We start from the raw sequence: 20,690 nt of genomic DNA on the forward strand, positions 1-20,690 counted from the left end.
CTCTGCAGATGGCTGCTTTTGGGTTAAATACTGTATTTTCCAGCAGCAGCCTCTGAGGGATTCCTTCAGCCTCCTAAAGAACAGGTCTGGCTGTGCCTGAGAGTTGCTGCAATGTCATAGAGCTGGTGCCCCAGTGGTAAATGTACAAACAGGCTACGGGCACTGAAAAATTGAAAAAGCTCAGTAACAACCCTCTGAATTCAGGCAAAATCCTCTCAGGAGGCGTTAATGGATGAAGAGAAGACCTGGCTTTGAAAAACAGATCATTTTCTAACCTTACAATGATGTCAAAAGCAACGCAAAATGCTAGATTAACGTAAAGGTCACGTAGATGACTTATTTTTGATTCATTGAGACTCGCAGAAGATGGGGTGAGCTGTGAATGTCTGTGCGCCCTGGCTCTGTTTGCTGCCATGCTTAGGGTGTGCTTATTCATATGGAAAGCACTGTATTTAACTGGTAAGCCTGAAGATTTGCTATTAATCATTTGTTTTTCATTTTTTTCATGCTCAGGAAAGCTTTACCTGCCAATCAAGGAGTAGAAATGCTGCCACGTGACTCTCACAGCCCGTACGTAACCGTGAGTAATGCGGAGCGAACAGTCCACCTGAACAGCCCAAATACTCCTGGTCTGACCTGTCTGGTCAGTGCTAACAGAAAACCTCCAGAGAAGTCCACAGACAGCCCCCAAAAGTCAGACCAGGAGTCTTTTGAAACCAAAAGGAGCTAAACTGGCATGGAGTTTACCCCAGCAGCTCTGTACAAAACCCACCTAAAGGCAGAAGCCCCCAAACAGTTCACAACCATTTGTTCAAAAACTAAATTTTCATGGAGGCTCCTTGCTTGCCAAGGGTGTTTTGTCCAGTATCCAGCATGTTTTCAGAAAATACTAATAAAACAAATGCAACAAGAAGTTATTTATTCCTCTAACTACCAGGACTGCAAAAAATAATGGCCCTGAAGATGTCACTCCACCCACAGACGAGGGCAGAGTCTGCCACAGCATGATAAAGAAATACCGATCTGAAAGCCTTAAACTTTTGAACTTTTCTCTTCTCTGGGCAGTCGTGGGCAAATCTTTTTGCCTCTTGGATTGCGTCACCTCTGCAACAAACGTAATGACACTTGGCAGCATTGTTTAGAGCGCTAATTGGTGTTTGTATAAAGCTTTGGTGATGTAAGCTGCCATGTAAGCATGGGGATGACTATTGCTTTGATACTGCTTGTTAATTGCAACAGGATGGGTAGTAGTCATGCTGGAGTATTTAAACATGTTTTTTAAGATGTATTCCTAGATCTCATCCAGCGTTTTAAGAGAATTTTTACTTCTGTATTAGACAAAAGGCCAAAAAAAATCTTTGTGCATTTAGTGGTCCTGCAGATATTTTCTGAAAATGTGCAAGGGGTGCTCCCTGCATCAGACCCCATATCTCTGGGCCTTTAGCTTCCAGCCTCACTGATGAGCTCCACGCAGTGCTTGTTGCTTAATACACTTTCTTCTCACTTCATCAGCGAGATGGATTGAGATCCAGAGATTATCTTTACTTCTAGACCCATTTGTAGCACTGAGATCTACAGATCAAGAACAGAAATGAATGTTCATTGTGTGGGCTTATCTCCTTTACGTAATAACTTTTTCTCAAATTCTCTCTCCCCTTTGACAAGACACAATCATTCACTCATCACACAAGGACTGACAGTGAGGCCAATAATGTAAGTAATGCCTTTTTTATTACTTGATTTTGAAAAGTGTCTTAAGATAAAATACCCCGATTCTCTTCATTACCTCTGGCACTTTTGGCTGGAGTCTTCCAGCAGGTTTTGGCAACAAACATCAGCTTCATATTCTGTTCCATCAATAGTCTAAACATTGCCTTTGACTTGATAAACCAGCAGCAGTTACTCTGTTCAAGGCATCCCCTGCTTCCCTACTGCAGTTAGGTCAGTTCTTTGTTCAAGAATATCATATGCTATATATATCTGTTACACATGAAATACAATATTGGACTACAAAGAGGGTAAGATTGTATTTTTTGCTGCTATGATGAGCAAGGGCAGGTTAACTTTGATCTGTCACAGACTTCAGAATATGCCCTGAGCACCCCTCAGGGGAAGACTCCCTAGGACACGTTGTCATGAATATTCAGTGTAGCCTGTGAGATGGGATGACATTCTGTTATTCTGTGTGCTACAGGAAATCCTGCTGCCTTGCTATCTTATTTCTGATAATGCCTTACATATACTTATTTTTAAGTTGCCCTGAGTCCATGCTGGCAGACATAAATCCTAAGCACGGTTTGTACCAGCAGTTCCAAACAGCTTCTCTCCTCTCCAGAGATGTCTTCTTACAATGCTGCTGCACCTACCAAAGCTTGCATCGATAAGTGAGCTGTTTATCTACACTGAATTGGCTTCTCCACGTTTACCAGGTGGCCTGTGCTGCTTAGCAAGCTGTACAAAGCAGGGGACACTTCCTTATTAAAAGGCCTGATGGCACTGGAGGCAATTCCTCTAGGTCAAGGCAGAGGCATATTTGCTGAAGAAATTTAGCAAATCAAACCATTCAATGAGGCTCATTATGTGTCTAATGAGGAAAACAAAACCCTGGCAGCTCAGCCAGAATCCTTCCTGTAGGAGTAAATTACTATTTTAAATGAGTAAGGAAAAATGTTTAGACACAAAAACTTGCTACGAAATTCCAAACCATCTCTGAAGAATAGTTATCTGTACAGGTTACCTGACTTTAAAGGAAGTTCAGCAGTAATGAAACCACAGCCATTATAATGGCTTTTGAAGGCATACATCCATCTTGCAAGGTAATAGCTTAATAACATAATTCTAATTCTAATACTAGGCATGCTGTGCTTTGGATACAAAGAGCAGTGCAATCATACAAATGTCAAATGCCAAAGAGGAGCATGTGGAAGCAGTGAAAGGCTTGGAGTGAAAGTGATGAACAGTAAGGAGAAACTGGTATGTCGCAGTGTTTGTCTGTGTGTCTACGGGTGATGTCATTACAAGGCCACGCATATGGCCACTGATAGCTGTGTGCCAATTACTGGGGAAGCACAGGGTAGGGAGGTAAACGGGAACAGAATTCTGGTGATGGGACTCCTTATCAGGGGAATAAACAAGGAAGAGGACTGACCTTTCCTCTTTCTGACTCAGAAACATGCCAGAATTATTTTCCAAGTACAAATAATTCCATGCCAATCATCAGGAAGGAGGTCACTCCTGGCCTTAGCCAGGCAGGAGAGGAAATCAAAAGGAAAAAAAGCTCTGGGTTCAGCAAGTTTATCGGGGATTCCAACAGTGGTGCTCAGGCTAAATTGCTTGTTATTTTATTTGGGTCAGCTAAGGCCATCTGATTGCCTGCTGCCTCTCAAATTTAGCCTGTAGAAAATGAAGCAAAAGCCAACAGAAGTATGATGCCTGGAAATATTCATCTGACCTATAAATGAACGACGTCGATCATTATCATAACAGCAGTGATTATGGAAAACAAAGATTATGATTCATATTTGGCACTTGCTGATGCAGAACCTTTAATCCAGACAGCTTGAAATGTGACACTCACCAAATGATTAAGCATGCATGCTTCCACTAAAGGCAGATAAATAAACTTAACCTTTCTTTGTAGAAGAAAAATGGAGCTTCAGAGTAATAGAACAATTGCCACATGATCAACAATGAATCAGTGATACCTGGGAACCATCACAGCCCTTATCTGAAACTCAAGATAATTATTCATGTTGAAGTTATTTATGGACAAGTTATCAGTTCCCTGTCAAAAGAAAATGATGGGGATCAGTTTCTTAGGGAAACAAAAGATTCTGGCAATTCTACAAAATGATAGTCTAGCAGATAATAATACACTATACTTCTGTAATACTATGAAGCAAAATGCACTGCTTATAGTGACAAAACATTCACTGAAGGAAAGTTACCCCTTTATAACCAAGGAATTACCCGTAGCTAAAGTAAACAGGACAACTTCATTCAGTAAATGCAAGTATGGTAGTTAAAGCAATAAAATCCCTCAGAGGACAAAGGACTAAAATAAGAAAAGCAAATAAATACTCAACACCTCTAAATTGCCTTTGGACCAAAGATTAACACTGTCAACTTGGCAGCACTTTATGAGGAAGCCAAACCAAAAACCCCTACAGACATAATTTCTTCCATCAATGAAGTGGAACCACATTTAGATGGGACAGCAGCAAGATGTTTTGATGCAAATGACACTGGTCATAGCTTAGACCTGGAAGTGAGGCATCTCATATGCACTTGAAATTAGAGGGGAATTCAGGAAGGCAGAATGCAATTACTTAAACGGAATCTGGCCGAGACGTTTGCATTAACATCCTGTACTCTTACAAAAAAAGACCTGATGGATCCTTGCTTAAGGATATCTCTTGGTTTAAATGCAAGCTCAGATTGTGCAAAACATGCTAGGTTAGTGCTTTGTTACAGATGTGACCCTGGGCTAGTGATTTAGTTTCTCAGTATCATAGTTCCCATCTGTACGCGGGTAGTTACAACTGCAGTTGGAGTTGATGGAGTGGTGTAGACTTTAGATTGAACAGCAAATATCCTCTGCCTTTAACAGGCAGAATTCCAAATTTATTCTGTGAAAGCCAAAAAAAAGGAAAAAAGACATGTAAAATTTCTGCATTACCCAAGAAAGAAGAAAGTTTAAAAAGTCAAGATTATGTACAGTTCAGCAATATTTATTAGTGCTTAAACAGTACAAATCCAAAACTTTAAAACCCTTCAGATGACAGTGTTTTTCCCCATTTTTTTTTCCTCTTCTTCTGCAGTCCATCCAGGTCCCTTGCCTCTCTGCCCAATCCCACACCTCTCCTGCTTGGACACACCACTCCTGAGTTGCCTTCTTCACTGATCTCTGTGACTTCGGCTTGCTCTGAATCTTGGCCCTACCTTTCACTATGGAGCAACCTGCCAGGGTCTGCCCAGCACCTTCTGTTCCCTGAGGCCCCCTGTCCTGGGAGGAATGAGAGGCCACCACACCCTTCCAGTGATTCACTGGGCAATGATTTCTTCAATGCATCTCCTGCCGGTAGGCAGTAAGGTCCTCACGGTTAGCAAACTCTGCCTTTGTAGCTCTAAAATATTTATATGTTGTTATTTAGCAGTCGCTTTATACAGAGAACAAAATGCATAGATCTGGGGTGTCACTGTGATACAAGTAAGGGAACTCATTACACAAATGTGTAGGGTAAAAAAGCACATTATAACTGGCTGATCTTTCAGTTCCATGGGCTATAGAGAGGGCAAAACCAGTAAAGGGCCTGGGGGGTTGTTCTTCGTGTTCAGGGCAGAAGTAAAGGCTCCTGGCTTTTTCCCTGCTCAACCAGAGACCTATCTTGGTTTTCTGAAGCAGCAGTGGGTTCAATGGTCAACCCTTGTGGTATGTAAAGGAAAAAGCTGCCCACTGAGTACATATGAGTTATGCAGTTAGGACCTCTCCTGACCCCACTGTAACATAGCTGTTGGTAACAGGACGTGGGGAAACTGCTTCTCCATGGATGTAGCAAACATCTTTCTGAGACACTAGGCTTTCTGTCTCATCAGCATCCTCAGTTCTGAGTAGCCTTGAGACATGGCTGTTGTTCCAAGCCTTCTCTGTCTTTGCAGATAATCTGAACAGAGGGAGGGTCAGCAGCCACAGCGTTGCCACGTTTACTGGGCAAGATTGCATTTGAGTACATGTGAACGTTAATCACCCCTCACTGCATTCCTCTGGGTGCCTTTTCTTTTTAAAATCATTTCTTCATCCACCAAAGTCAGCCTCCAAATACTCGTTTGACTGCAAGCATGCAGTAGTGCACAAAGTACTTTCGTTTGAGGGAGAAAATGAGGCAAAGGATTTACTCTCTGCAGTCCTACGAGGTTAATGTTCTAGTACAAACGACCACGCAAGATGCAGGGTGACAGGAATCAAAACCAGAACTGAAGCAATTTGCTTCAGGTCACACAGCTCAGTGATGAAACACCACTGGAATTGAAATATTTCTTCCCACAACTGTATTTCTTCTTCTGGAACGTGATTAGCTAGTAAAGCAGAAACTTTCTACTGTAAATGTGGACCTTAAAGGAGTACTTAAAGTGATTTAAGAAATAAATCTGGAACAGGGAGAGCAACAGGACGTTTTAGAATCCTCTGATGTCATTCTTCATTATTGTGTCTATGGTGGTTTGGGCTGAGCTTAGTTAGTGCTTGTTCCAAGCTCATGGCAGAAGAAGATGACGACAATTTCAAATAGGTGTGGTGTCTTCTTTTTTTTGGTGAATTTCCATGTTTATTTGAGATCGAGAAATGTCAGAAGTTTCCTTTTTCACACGAAAGAGTTTGGGTACACTTCGAATTGTACATTTAATGTCATCTACTAGAGATGAATCTTTTACACCTATTCCCAGAAAATTGGTATAAAGTGATATGGGGGCTTGGTGGTGGTGGAGGTATGGTAGTTATTTTCATTACTCATTGAACTGCTCAGAAATCATCTGGAGACAGCAGCTCCTCAAAATTCTGCAATTCAAAATTGTTCAGCCTTGTAACTTTCCTGGGGAATGTTCTAAATCCACCATTACACACACACACACACATTATTGTGAGGAAACACAGCCCATGTGAGACAGGACAAGAAAGTGAAGCTTAGAGCCTGCATGCCCAAAGGCACCTATGAATAGAACAGAGATCAGTTCTCTGAATTATGACTTCTGAATTTCTATCTGACTTGAAAATTTGCAATGCTTTTCTTCTGATTACAACAAAAGGATTTTTTTTTTTTTTTTCTGCAGTGAGAAAATCAGACAGCTCCATATTTTAAAAGACTAATGCAAAAGGTCTGTGCTCTCAGAAACTTCAATCAGTTGCCATATCAATGCATGGCAATGGGGGAAGTGGGAATAGCATTATATTAACTAATCTAAAAAATGACACTAAGAGGAAAAGACCCATGACAGAAGATTCAGATGGTAAGAAGTTAAAAACATATTTTGAACAATTTGTTCTGAAGTTGCAGCAGACTCTGAAAGTCCATATCTGGCTGCTACAACACCAGGAACACATACAGACCCATCTAGGGTCCTTGAAGCCCTTGATGGGCCCTTGAAGACATCAATAGGTATCAAGAGAGAATCTATCACAAGCACATGAAGATGTTTTCATGTCCTTTAACAGCCCATGCGATTTTGCTTGATTCCAGCCTTCACGAGATAGTGTATTTCTACAAAAATACAAATACATGGTATTTTCTATCAACAGTCTCAACTTGATTTAATCACTTTCAAAGTTAATTTAGCAGTATGTACTTATTTGGTGCACTTACTGATTTAAAAACAGAATCTTGGAACGGTATTTTAAACCTGGCTTTCCCAGCCTAGCTTTAAAACATGCCTTCAAGACATGACAGCAGTGCACCAAAGCTGCTTTGCAGAAATTCTAGGATGTGATTCATTTGCATTTTCGAAAACAACTGGGAAGAAAGAATGAAACTACTCTGAGAGAGAAGTCTCATTCTATGCTATCATTAGTGCTGAGAATAACATACCAGGCAGATGAATGGAATGTTAATGACAACAGACTTATGTATGAAATACTTTGGGGCTGGGAAACATTAGAGAGAATGACAGAGAAATAAACACATCATTTCAAATCCCCCAGCATCCTGGAGCCTTTCTTACAGTCTTCAGGTTCATGTTTCTCACATCTCTAGACTTAAATGACTTAGTAATAGTTCTGCGAAATCTTAAAAAAGATAAAATGGTGTGACAGAGTGAAGGAAAAAAAAAAAAAAAAAAGGTGATTACCTCCAGGTCAGAAGGTATAAAGCTAGGTACATATTATACTGAATGAGTTGCCATGGGGAATTTATTAGGTTGAATATGTTTAGGCTAATACTGTATTCTAATAATACCTTGCAATTATACAGTGTTTTTCATCTTTAATAGTTTATAATAGAGTTCCTTCTGTTCTTCAAAAACCTTCAAACATTTGTAAACTCTGAGCTCAGATTAGATATAACAATGAGTTAGTGTAAGAAATTAAAACAAAGCAGATCAAATATTACCTCATTTGAAGACTTTTTTTTTTTTTTTTTTTTTTTTCCATGAAGCATTTCAGTGTACCTAAATCAAGTTCAAAGAAAAGGATACAGTCTGATAAACTTAACTAAAAGACTCCCAAAAAGTTTTAACAAGGCCATAGGTGGGACATGTGAACAGTTCACGTATAAAAAAATCTATTTATTGTGGATGGAATATGAGCTAATCATGGAACATACTATACAGTTCAAATGAAACTGCTGTGAAATGAAAATTTTGTTTCCTCCCAGCAATCAGAAAATACTTTTCCTTGGTTAGTTTCTCTCTTTATGATTTTCAGATTTCAGATTTTATTTTTTCCCCAAAGGTCTCTTTTCCTACTTGTCGAAAAAACATTTGTTCTTGATGTTTGATGTTTAAATAACAAGAATTGCTACATCTCTGTGTGTGGCCCTGTGCGTCCATACACCACTCCAGTTTGCTGCATGATTGTAGCTGTCTCTGGGGTCTAATACGACAGTCACTTGGCACAACAGCTCTGCCTCAATGCGTGGAAAATAAATGAAAACCAAGTATTCCCACTAAAAAAGGGCAGATATACTCAAGTGAGATATTTCACGAGGACACAAAATTTTGCAATCCCCAGTCTGTACAAACAAAGTGAAGTTTAACATGTATAGATGGTACCAAATTTGGTTTTCAGCCATCGGTACTGACATCACAGCCATTTGTTTGTATTTTTCCTTGCTGTTGACTAACCTCCACACACCCATATGCAGAGTGCAACCCTAGAAAACAGCTCATGCAATAAAAAGGAACTAAGAGCTTAAAAAAAGCGTGGGCTACCACTGCCCTCTATTGGGTACGGATGAGAAATTCTCAGGTACAGAGAACTGCAAACTCCAGTTACTATTCATGTGGAAGATGCCTGCATCTCCTGGAACATAAGGAAAAATTCTGGCCTTTATTGCAATCATGGGGTTTTGCCTATGAATTCCCTTTCAGAAACATTATCTTGGTGTCAAATTTCAAAAGCCTTGAAAGAAAAGCAGTGGATTGAGCAGAAAATTCCTCTACATTGACATACAATTCAGTATATCGGTGACAACTGGTGTGCTATAACATTAAATGTTAACCAAAAGTAGGTCATTTCTTATTTTTAAGAGTTATTTTTATTTGCATGGGGATTTTTGTGTGTGAACAAATACAATAGGAATTACAAGTATTCCAATTCAATATATCTGAAACTCAGTTTTGAGCTGGATTCAAATCACTGCTGCTAATTTTATTTTATTTATTTTATTTTTTTTTTTTAACCATCAAATCTGACAGCAGACAGCGAGCTAAGTAAGGGCTGAAGACCCAGAAGAGCTCTGCATTGACTTCAGTGGAGCAAGACTTCTGTGTTTACACGAGATGACCTGGATGCATGATCCTAAATTAACAAAGAGGTAATACCCATTCAGTTTTTATCACATTTGGCCTAACTATAAAGGAATTATTTGTTTTGCTCTTCTTAAACATTATTGAGGCAACAAATGATTATATACAGTATGATATAAAACGTTTTGCTCTATTTTTATGGGGCCATGGGTAGAGTCTTGGAACAGAAATACTGGCTGTGTACTGACTGGCCACTAATGAGTTGCCACTTACACATTTGAGGGATTTAAAGAAGATTTAAATAGTAAAGATACTAAAGAGCAGTCAGGCAGTGGAACCGTCCCTGGGGGTGTTTAAGGAAAGGTTGGACGTGGTGCTTGGGGACACAGGGTAGTGGTGACATTGGTGGTAGGGGATGGTTGGACCAGACGGAGGGCTTTTCCAACCTTAGTGATTCTGTGATTTGGGAGCCGTGTGGCACAACAAAGGCAACAAAAGTCGAGACAACCCCGAGTTCCCCCCCAAACACAATTTAATGTGAAGCCATAAAGGCTGAACGTCCATGTCACAATACACTGCAGTGCTTTTGCCACGGTTCTCTCCCCTGCAGTCAACTTTCATGACCGCTTAGAGGCGATTTTTGACTGTAAAGGGGCCGGGAGAGAACCCAGAGGGCGAGGCAGAGCCCAGCACCCCCCTCCCTGCACCCCCACACGGCCGCCATGACGGGGCGGGCGGGAGGTGGTGAGGGCAGCCAGCCGCCCGGACGTGACGTCCGTTCACCCCGGAAGTAGGGCGGCTCCTTCCCGGAAGTGGCCGGCAGCACTGCGCCGGGCCGCCATCTTGGCTGGGAGCCGCGGTCGCTCCGCAGCGGGAGGCGCGGGGGTCGCGGCCCTGCCCGGCCTCCTCCTGCCCGGCCCCGCCCGGCCCCGCCCGGCCCTGCCCGCCGCCCCCCAGCCGCTCCCGGCCTCCCTCGCTTGGCCGCCGGGCCGCGTCCGGGCGCTGGAGGGGGCTGCCGTAGCGAGGAGAGGTGAGTGGGGCCTGAGGGAGGGGGGGGCCCGGCCGCCCCCTGTCCCCGGGTCTCGTCCCTCGCCCCCTGCCCGGCCCGCAGCTGGGCCGCGGGGGCTGTGGGCAGCACGCTGAGGGCAGCCCCGGGGTCCTCCGCTTCTCCCCTTCCTCCTCTTCCTCGGGGAAATCTCCGTTCCTGTTCGGTTTCGCGTTTTAAATATAAATATTCTCTTAGATAAGCCCCTGAGGGGTATCAAAACCTCGATAACTCTGCGTCAGGAGAGGTTTCAGTGTGTTTTCTCGCAGTCCGTAGTGAGGGGCACTGTTGCAAGGCTGCAGAACGATTTTTTTCCTTCAGTTAAAAAAAATATGAAGCGAACCGTAAACTTCTGAAGTAAACTTCTTTAGAGAAGAAGTAATATTTTGATTTAAAGGCAGGTGACTTAAAAGCACGTGCAACCTCTTTCAAAAAAAAACCTACCGTGTGTTTAAATGATGTACAATGATTGCAACAAAAAAAGGGGTAAGAGGGGTTATTTTGAGGAAGGTCTGCGTATTTGACCATGTGTGGTTATTGCTAGTGACACAAATACCATTTCTCAAGAAATGTATTTGGCTATCTGCTTGAAGTGAAGGAATAAGAAGGTTCAAAGGCATTTCACATACTTTTGGAGTCAGATGCTGCTATCACATGAGCATTGTCTTATCTCTTTGTACAAACTGCTTCTAAAATCTTTCATTTTCTTCTGAATTTCCAAGTGTAAAGAAGTCACTTGTTCTCTGAGGGAAAACGAGCTAAATGGCAGTTATTAATTGCTGCATGTTCTGTAGATGCCCTGTAAGGGGTAATGCTTTCTTTGTCTTGAAAGCAGCATGGAGTTTCCATTCTTCACACCGACTTGTCTTATTTTGGGTGAGGTCTTTGTCTGGAAGAGAATAACCTGTTCCTGAAGTTGCCTTCTGTAAATTTAACTGAATCCTCAGCAGGTTTATTTTCCTCACCCCAAAGTCATTAACACAATTACGGTGTTTTCTTGTTTGTTATTATTTTAAACAACTGGATGTGTTAGAAAGAGCAAATGAATTTAAACCGTGAATAGTTTCACGTAATAGATACTCAAACTAAATTGGAAAATGAATTACTCCGAAGGACTAAGCCCTTTAAAAAAATTATCTTAATGGCACATGGTCAGCCTAAACACAGAAATGGTTATTAACAGTGCACGTGCGTTCTGTGGGGCAGCTTGTTCTCATGGTGGCAGTTTGCTGCTTATACATTTACGCAGCAGTTTCCTGGAAGGAGCATCTTCCAGCTTGGATGATGTACGGAGTCTTTTGGGAATGTGTTAGTTGGTTAAGCTGCTTCTTAACAGTTATGGTAATTATATTTAAAAATACTCTGTAGATTTTCCAGAAATCTGGAGCTTCAGTGAAGCGTAATAGCTTTACACCTATTAAGATTGCGTTTATATTTTTTTTTTGAAATCTAGATGAGCAACAACAGTAATAAGAGAGCACCAACAACAGCAACACAGAGACTTAAACAAGACTACCTTCGAATTAAGAAAGATCCAGTGCCTTATATATGTGCAGAACCCCTCCCATCTAATATCCTTGAATGGTAAGAACTAGAATGAATTGTTCACACACTTGTGGAGAGAACAAGACTTTCCAGGTTGTCAAGTCTGACTCCCTTACTCCTCCAGATTGTATGGGAATCTTGGTTTTGGGAGGTGGCGCATGAAACTGTTTTGCTGAAGTGATACAGCTCGTCATTTCTCTAGAGAAATGGGTGGCTGATTGTATGCTGGCTCTCACCCTGCTTTAATTTCTTTTTCTCTTAGGCACTATGTTGTCCGGGGACCTGAAATGACTCCCTATGAAGGTAAAAGCACGTCGTAAAAACGCGCGTGTAGTTTACGTTGTAATTGGCATGTTTGAGTAATTGCATGGCTGTTTTGAATGGGCAAAGTATAACTATGGTTAATAGCTCTAAAACTGTATTTACAGTTTCAAACCTATCTGATGTGCATGATAGGTTGTTGAAAAGAGTTAGGGGTACAACTGACTGTTAATTTTTCAGTTGTCGAGGGTGCTAGCAAAACCATGTTTGTGTTAAATTGAAGGGAAATAAGTTTCTGTTAAGTAATTACTAAGGTCTTGGAGCAAATAGCTTGCTTTAGGTATCGTGACAGTCAAAATAATTTTAAAAAATCCTAAGAAATAAAAACAAGAATGGAATTTTTTGAATGGGACTTATTTATCTGCTACCATACAAGCAGCTCTTACTGAGCTGAGGCTTGTGTTCTCTATGAATTTTTCTAGAGAAAGTGGGGAACAAAAAAGCTGCATTAATTAACGTCTGCAGCCTTTTGCAAAATGCTTTTAAAAGTCAGATTCTTCACAGGGCTTCATTTGTGGTTAGTTATGTTTGTGGGAAACTGATGCATTTATATTGTATTAAATACCCTTGGGCTGATATTCCTTAAACATATCAGGGACCTGAAAAGAGAAAGTACTGATTGTGATATGCATGTCAGGGAATAGCCTTCAAAGTAAATTTACTGCAGGTGTGGATCAGTATTTGTGTGTTTAGAGGCACAGGATAATGAACTCGGTCTCTAGTGAGAGGGGGTGAAGGAGTAAGGAAAAGGGTTGTATTTGGCCCAGGTTGAGTAGCTTAGGGCTTCATCTTCATGCAAAATAAGTAATTCATCTCTTTATGTAATGCAGGTGGCTATTATCATGGGAAACTAATATTCCCCAGAGAATTTCCTTTTAAACCTCCTAGTATTTATATGATTACACCTAATGGAAGGTTTAAGTGTAATACAAGGTAAGGATTTTCTTCTAACACTTAAGCAATTAACACCATTTTAGCAATACGTATAGCGTGTAATCATTTTAATGGCAAAAATAAACACATTCTGTCTTATATTTTTGAAGGTTATGTCTTTCAATCACTGATTTCCACCCTGATACATGGAATCCAGCTTGGTCAGTCTCAACGATCTTGACGGGCCTTCTTAGTTTTATGGTGGAAAAGGGCCCCACACTGGGCAGCATAGAGACTTCAGAGTTCACAGTAAGCTCCAGATTGTGTCATGTACCTTCTGCCAGTTGAGGAAAAGTTGAACGTGACCTCGAAGTTATCACAACAGCGATAGCTGATGTTTTGATATCTATGGAAGAAATATATTGTGGTCTACTACAGTTGATGGGCAGTTGAATCAAGTCAGTTTTAGGAAGTGTGAGGGTGGGGAGGGTTTTGAAGAAAATTTCAAGTTCTTTTTGCTAAAAAGTATGCTTTAAATTCTCCGTTAGAAATATCTGCCAAGCAGGCACACCAGTACAGAACACTAATCCCATAAAATGAAGGCATGAGAATGCAGTTTGAGTTTAGATATCTGTGTTATAGTGAATAATACTGACAGGTATAAAGTTGTAAATGGTAGAAACTAGTTGGCTAGTGGTTTGTACCATTCTTGTGGGAAGTAACCAGATGCAGCGTTAAAGTGCGTTAACTTTGCTTGTATGGTGCTGGTGATAACTCTTGTTTCCCTCCACAGAAAAGACAACTCGCTGCACAAAGCTTAGCATTTAATTTAAAAGATAAAGTCTTCTGTGAGCTCTTCCCTGAAGTGGTGGAGGTAAGGGAATCCATTCATGCAGTAATTTGTTTTTCTATAGATTTTCAACTTCTGTGTAGATTTAACTAGTTGTTTAGGACTCTTCCAAGACACTGGCTACATTTGTCAACCTTGGAAGCCTTTTAAAAGGCACTTCTGCAAGGTCTAAGAATTCAAACCTTGAATGTTGACTGAGCTGCACACACATCAGGTAGGGTTGTGTTGCCAATATTTTAGAATTACACACTATGTTGAATTGAGGTAGGACTGATCTTTGTGTATCTGGACTTGGTACCTCATTGTCCTAGATGGTTTTTTTTAATAGACCTTTACAATCAGAGGTCATTATGTTCTTCCTGTTTAAGTTCTGAGAATGAGTGACATCTTATCAGGATGTGTATCTTCCTTGCACAACACTAACCCTCTGGGTATATTGATGTGCAGTTTGTATCTTCAGCTATAGGTAACAACTGAAGTGTGTAGAAGAAGCACCTTACTTCACTGACACCTTTTGGATTCACTAACTAATTTCCACTCATGGTTCTTGGTTTTACAACGTCTTATCAGTTAAGAATGAAGGGTCCTCCTTTGTTCTCTCCTGTCTCAACATGATTCCTTCATGTAACTTCTTAGTGAGGGAATTCAGTTCTTTCAGCCCAATGTTCAGACTTTGATGGTTAACTTTCTGGATATCACATGAAGGGAACAGGTCCTGTGAGCAACTGTTTCATGAGCCCACCGTTAAACTATAAGAATGCTGATGCTCACTGTAGTTTGGAATTCTGAATATAAAATGTATTATGTCAGGCAAACTCTATTGTGTGGTACAAATTCTGTCAAATTGCAAGTCTTAATTACTGCACAAAGAATACATACTATAAAAAGGAGGAAAAGATGTAGCAGACCCTTTTCCAGCCATTTTCTTAAGTGGGGGAGAGATGTGTTTTTGTTGGAGATACCTGAAGTCATGAGGTCATGTTTTCGTAGAACCTAAATCATCAGAAAGATTGTGTTTTTTTTTAATTTGTTTTAATGTGATGTTAATAGATAACTGCTGTTCCAAGTACAGGCAGATTTTTAACATATAATACTTATAGTCTTAATTTTACGAAGCCTCTACGATTTCCTTCTTCAATTTTTTAGTATCTTGTGTTCAGAATAAGCTGGACATGCAAGACGGTTGATGCAAGAATTTCTTTTTTCTGAAAAAAGCTTCTAGCAGATGTACAGGTGGACTAAAAATAAACTTGGACAAATGATCGCTAGCGTCAATTACTGAAGTAGGTCATTTTGGAGGAAGTTGAGGAGACTGTACAAATGTAGTGCAGTTAATTTAGCTTGAAAGATCTACAATATGAGGAAATGTACCATATCCTTTTCCTATAGTTATGTAAGAACTTGGCTACTGTAATCTGTTCAAAACACCTAAAAGTTTCACTATTTTAATTTGCAGACTTTTTTTTTTTTTTTCCACTCCAGGAGATTAAACAAAAACAGAAAGCACAAGAAGAGCTCAACAACAGACCTCCATCCCTCCCTTTACCAGATGTTGTCCCTGACGGGGAAGCACACTATGGTCAGAATGGAATACCCCTTCTGAACGGGCACGTTCCGCTGGCACCTGCCAATCATCCAGGCCTCCAGCAGGCCAATCGTAACCATGGACTCTTAGGTGGAGCTTTGGCGAACTTGTTTGTTATAGTTGGTTTTGCAGCCTTTGCCTACACAGTCAAGTATGTACTGAGAAGCATAGCGCAAGAATGAGGAGAATAAAAGAAATCCAAGACCAAATTAGAGGTAGTTGCAGAGTGAGTGGGACTCTTTGGGCATCTGACTTTTGACACTGGGATAAACATTTGTGTTACCAAGTTGCAGGTGAAACCTTGGTTGGCTCATGGGTTCTGTTTGGGAAATGGAGTATGTTCAGTTAGTCAGAAAACTAAAAGACGTTCTGCTCACAGATCCTGTTAAGTCAAAGCATTATTGATGAAACACTAACATTTCTAGTGCTTTGATTTTTCTAGCACTTCTCCATCTGTTATTTGAGATTTGAAAATCTTAAGCAAATAAGGCTTTTTACTTCATTGAACAATTTTTAAAATTTAACACTTGATGCATATCATTTTAGTTTCGTTAGCAAAGAGTCTGTACAGGATGCAAAATGAGTCAAGTGGAGGAAACATGGACTCGGTAAGGATTTGGTTAATATGAACATTTACTACAGAAGATGGCTGGGTTCTTTTTTTTTTTTTTTTAATAGGAGGGACATCATTGCATATCTAGTCAGTAGTGATTAGATGAGTGGGAAAATAACACCATGTGTGTTAAATTTGTTGTCTAAATTATCACAATGTAATTGAAGGTTTTATTTGGGCTACAAGAAGTGCAGTTGTCAGACTTTAGGAATGAATAGCCAGAAAAAGTGTTTGAATCAGTCTTTAGTGGGAATACAGATATCCAGTACTGTTTTGTATTTGTTCACTTAGGGATTTCCATTCTGGGAGATATTATATTTTAAAACTGTAATACTTTGTTTTGATCACAAGGTGCCACTGTTGAAAAAATAATAAAAATGCACAGACCAATGGAGAGCTGATTGTGTATTGAGAAAATCTCTGGAATTCCTGGGTTTTGGTAAATGGAGTAAACCTAGCCCTTGTGAAGTTACAAAGTCAAATGTGTCTGAATAACAAATGAGCTTCTTCAGCACAAGCTGAATTAGCCTGAAGTGTCATTAGCTGAAGTAAACCCTTAGCAGTAGTTCTGCTTGCTTACTTGAAAATTGGCCAAAAAAAAGCAAAACAAACAAAAACCCACAAAGCTCAAACCCTACTAATTTATCTAAGTTTCTAGAAGCTTTTGGCTTGTAGATCCAAGTTCTTCTCCGTTCCCCTTCAGATGATTGCAACATTGATATTTGTTCATGAGAAGACAGGGTTGTGCGTAAACACTGAAGCTGCAAGTGTAGTTTGAAAGTCTGAAGTTACTTCTTCAACTCAGTTTGCTTTTTTTTTCTCCTGCTTAGTTTTATCAAAGTGCTTTGATTTATCAGAGGCAAACATACTGTGCCTTTAAAAATTGGCAGCGATGTCTAGTCATCTGGGAAGAGTGCACTCACTGTTCATGGTACAGCAAACTGTCAAAAGTGATAGGGTAAAAAGCTCTGCCTCTAACCGTGTAGTCTTCTAGATATTGTGAAGAGCCCAATAAATATTACCTCATGTATTTAAGAATTTTTGAAACTTATTTTCCCTTTCAGACTTGTTCTCTCTCTGCTTCTCCTTGGTATCTTGAACTGTAAGCAAAAACATACGGTAAACCCATGAGCCATGCAGCTTAGAGCATCAATAAATGTGACCAATTCTCTGCAATAGGTAGGAATTATCAAAGCTAGCAGAACAGCTTTAAACTAAAGAAATCTTAAAGCAGATCTTACTGAGGTAAGGAAGGGAAGGAGAGGATGGAATGTGGAAAAGGTTGATTTTTAAAATGTATTTATAAATCTTTGATTTTGTGGTTTTACCAAATCTTATTTATAACTATTCTTTAATTTGCCTCTTGTATGTGCTTAATCAGCTCTTGTTAAAAGAGAAGCACCAACTGTATGTGTCTGTAGAAACAATAATGTTCTGTCAGTCTGGGGGTGTGCTGTGAAGGAAGGGGGAATGTCATGTCTTTCCTGCAGTGATAGGACTTTCAAGACAGCTTGTTGGAGTGATTTTATTTTTTTTTCCTCAAAGCATACGGACCTTTAGCTGAGGCTGTTCTGTCTCATAGATCCTAGTATCAGTCAAACATGTTTGTGTTCTCACAATGCCTTTTTTTAACCGTTGACGTCGCCTACAGACAAAAGCTTATAAATGGTTATCTATGTTTATCTTATGGAAGGTCTTTTGTCCACATAACTGAAGACAAAGGCAAGGAGACCTTGGGCATGGTGTCTTTGCATCTTTTGTGAAATGTACTTAGCCAAGGTAAAAGAACTAGTAAAATGAGAGAGGTTGATTTCTTACAACACAGCTCATTATGCGGCAAGAAGTTGGCCTTAAACTACACCTGAGCATCTAAAGGTGGGTCTCTAATAAGTGCCACAATTGGAAACAAAAACTTTGGTCAAACCCTGGAGATGCTGCATTTTTTTATGAGAATTGGCTGTATTTAAAAACAACTACAGAAAACCTGAACCTTACCTTCCAAATGCAGTTTCTCTTCAGTACCCTGGATTCAGAGAGAGATTTGACGGTTCCTGGCTTTCAACAAATGGCACCCAACAGCTGACTGACCCCTTGCACCTATGGCTTTACAAGATTTCAATACATGTCCTTGCTCCTTGCCTTTGGTAACAGAAGATTTATTCCCTTTTGTGTAGTTTATAATGTTTTGTGTTTTTTTTTTTTTTAAAGCATTTCTAATAGTATGCAGTATCTGATCTTTTTGTTACCAAAGTCAGTAGATGGAGTAAACCATTCTTTGCCATGCAAAAATGTTATCATGCCCTGAAGCAGTGCATTACTTAATATAAAGAAACTAAAAGCTGTCCCTCAGTATATGATATTGGTTCAAATGTCTGGCCCTTCACTTTCATGCTGCAATTTCATAGATTTCTGTAAGATTGTTCTACACAGACGATAGGAAATTTTTGCAACTTGAATCGTAAGACATCTCAACGGTAGCCTTTAAAGATCTCATGACTCTAAAAATCCTGGATTTGTGTGTAGTCTTAAATTTTTCCCCCTCAAGATGTCAAGGTCACAGGAATTACCTCACTTCAAGCATGTACTGAGGAGTAGAAATGACTGCATTGTAAAGTTGTTTGTTCATAATAAACATTCATGACAAAATGTGAAGTTTCTGTGGGACTGTTCTTGGCAAAGGGATCATTTGAAGAATCGAACCGGATATACGTGGAATAGAAGGCAAAAAAACTGGTAAAACTGCTTCTCCCCTACCTCCAGATTCTTTTCCTTGGTACCCATTGTATCTGTAGTAAAACACCTACAAAAAGACCTACAGGTAGCAACTTTTTTGCTCTTGTGTTGGGTAGTGCAGTTCTTCTGCAGATAATACACCACAGCTGTCACTGAGATGCTGTACCTGTTTTCAGAAGCTACTCTGAAGTATGTAGGAGCTACTCTTTAAAATGCTTTTCCACTTTTTTTTTTATTGTCCCACAGAAGCTAGATCTTTCTTTTTAAAGGAGAAAAATTGTGTTTTCAGTGGAAAGATCACCTGCACACAGGCAAACACACACAGAAGGGAGACTATTGAAATTAAAGCACCCATGTTATCAGAAAGACTTGTGGGGCATGTTTTCTGGGCAACAAAGATGATTTGTTAGGGTTTATTAGGATCCTTTTATTTGTGGAATATAAAACCTTGCACCAGCAACCTTATTTCACACGTGTCACTCTGAAGACCCCCCAAGAAATGTTGGGTATTACTGACTTGTCTTTTCTAGCCGCCTGTCGTTTCCATGGCTTTGCCACAAGATGGGGCAATAATTCCATCCTCGCCTTGAGTAAGAGGCGGCTGGATGGCTGTGAGCGAGTGTGTTTGGTGGGGAGAGCACGAAAGATCCTAATGAAGAGCTGAAACAGCATCCAGACAGCTCAGCTCGAGTGTTTTGCAGAAGGCAACTGAAGTGCCCATGAGCTCTTTGATTCCAAACTGCTCTTTTGCCTGCTGTTGTATTTAGGTTTGTGCTAGCAGCTGTTGTATATTACCCCAGTCGACAGCTTGGGTTTATAACAGGTTAGCGTTGGAAAGCCAAATTTATATCTAAGGGATCTATCACAGGAGTACTCTAGGCTTTATCTGCTTATCAAGCCGTTGTGTGTGTCGATGAATGGTAATGTGCCTACTACTGCATTGCCTTAAAAAAAAATCTCTGCACCAAGGCGTAGGCATTGTTCCTTATCTATAACAGGCAATTCAGGGAAAATCCCAGCTTTTGCCTTTTGGATATTATTCTTAGCATAGTTAGGGAAGGTGGAACTATTTTGAGTAAAAGGCAAATTGCATAAGTAGAGATTGGAAGCGCTAGTCACAAGTTTCTTGCCTGACTGTTTGGTTTCCTTTCCAGCTTTACACGCAGTTCATACGGTGTTTACAAATTGTACTTGGGCTGCTGCATGCAGATGTAATGTGGCTTCTTGCAATACTTTCCTTATTTCTGATCTTTCCTCATGTACAATTGGTGTTGCATTCTTAACTATTCCAGTTATTGTTGCAATGGTTCGGAGAGAAAACTATTTTCAGTCACTTTGAGATCTTTGGTTTGCTATTGAGCACAATATCAGCCTATTTTTATTTTTTTTTGCAAACAGATTGAATACTGTTTCAGGTGTTTATGCATGGGTAAGACTCAGGTGCTTTGGAACTGTTGCAACCAAGATGTAAGAACAAGCAGCAAGGTGTGCAATTTTTTTTTTACATATAATACAAAAGCTGTAGTGAAGGTTGGAGGAGAGGTAACAACTGTGCTGACACTTGTTGCAGCCCTAAACGGAGAAAATTCTCCAGGCAGGAGCTGGTGAGTTAATTTGTCCCAGTGGACCACTTTGCCTTGTGCTTGGAAATGTTCGGATTCACTTCCCCCAA

The 20,690-nt window shown here is 40.2% G+C and overlaps 1 protein-coding gene and 1 long non-coding RNA gene across 2 annotated transcripts; both read left to right on the top strand.

The window, feature by feature from the left end:
- Nucleotides 1-1,664: 1,664 nt before the first annotated feature.
- On the top strand, nt 1,665-7,082 carry LOC137843475 (uncharacterized). The gene is made up of 3 exons (XR_011089548.1): nt 1,665-1,713; nt 2,855-2,973; nt 4,821-7,082. It is a non-coding gene; the product is annotated as an uncharacterized lncRNA (long non-coding RNA).
- Nucleotides 7,083-10,254: 3,172 nt separating this feature from the next.
- Nucleotides 10,255-16,679, top strand: UBE2J2 (ubiquitin conjugating enzyme E2 J2). The gene is made up of 7 exons (XM_068658328.1): nt 10,255-10,483; nt 11,952-12,082; nt 12,306-12,346; nt 13,195-13,297; nt 13,408-13,546; nt 14,031-14,111; nt 15,570-16,679. Exons 2-7 carry the CDS (start codon nt 11,952-11,954, stop codon nt 15,852-15,854), a joined length of 780 nt encoding a protein of 259 aa, XP_068514429.1. The 5' UTR covers nt 10,255-10,483; the 3' UTR covers nt 15,855-16,679.
- The last annotated feature ends 4,011 nt before the right edge of the window (nt 16,680-20,690 follow it).

This window comes from Anas acuta, chromosome 22 (genome assembly GCF_963932015.1).
Source record: "Anas acuta chromosome 22, bAnaAcu1.1, whole genome shotgun sequence".
In the NCBI taxonomy this organism is placed as follows: domain Eukaryota; kingdom Metazoa; phylum Chordata; class Aves; order Anseriformes; family Anatidae; genus Anas; species Anas acuta.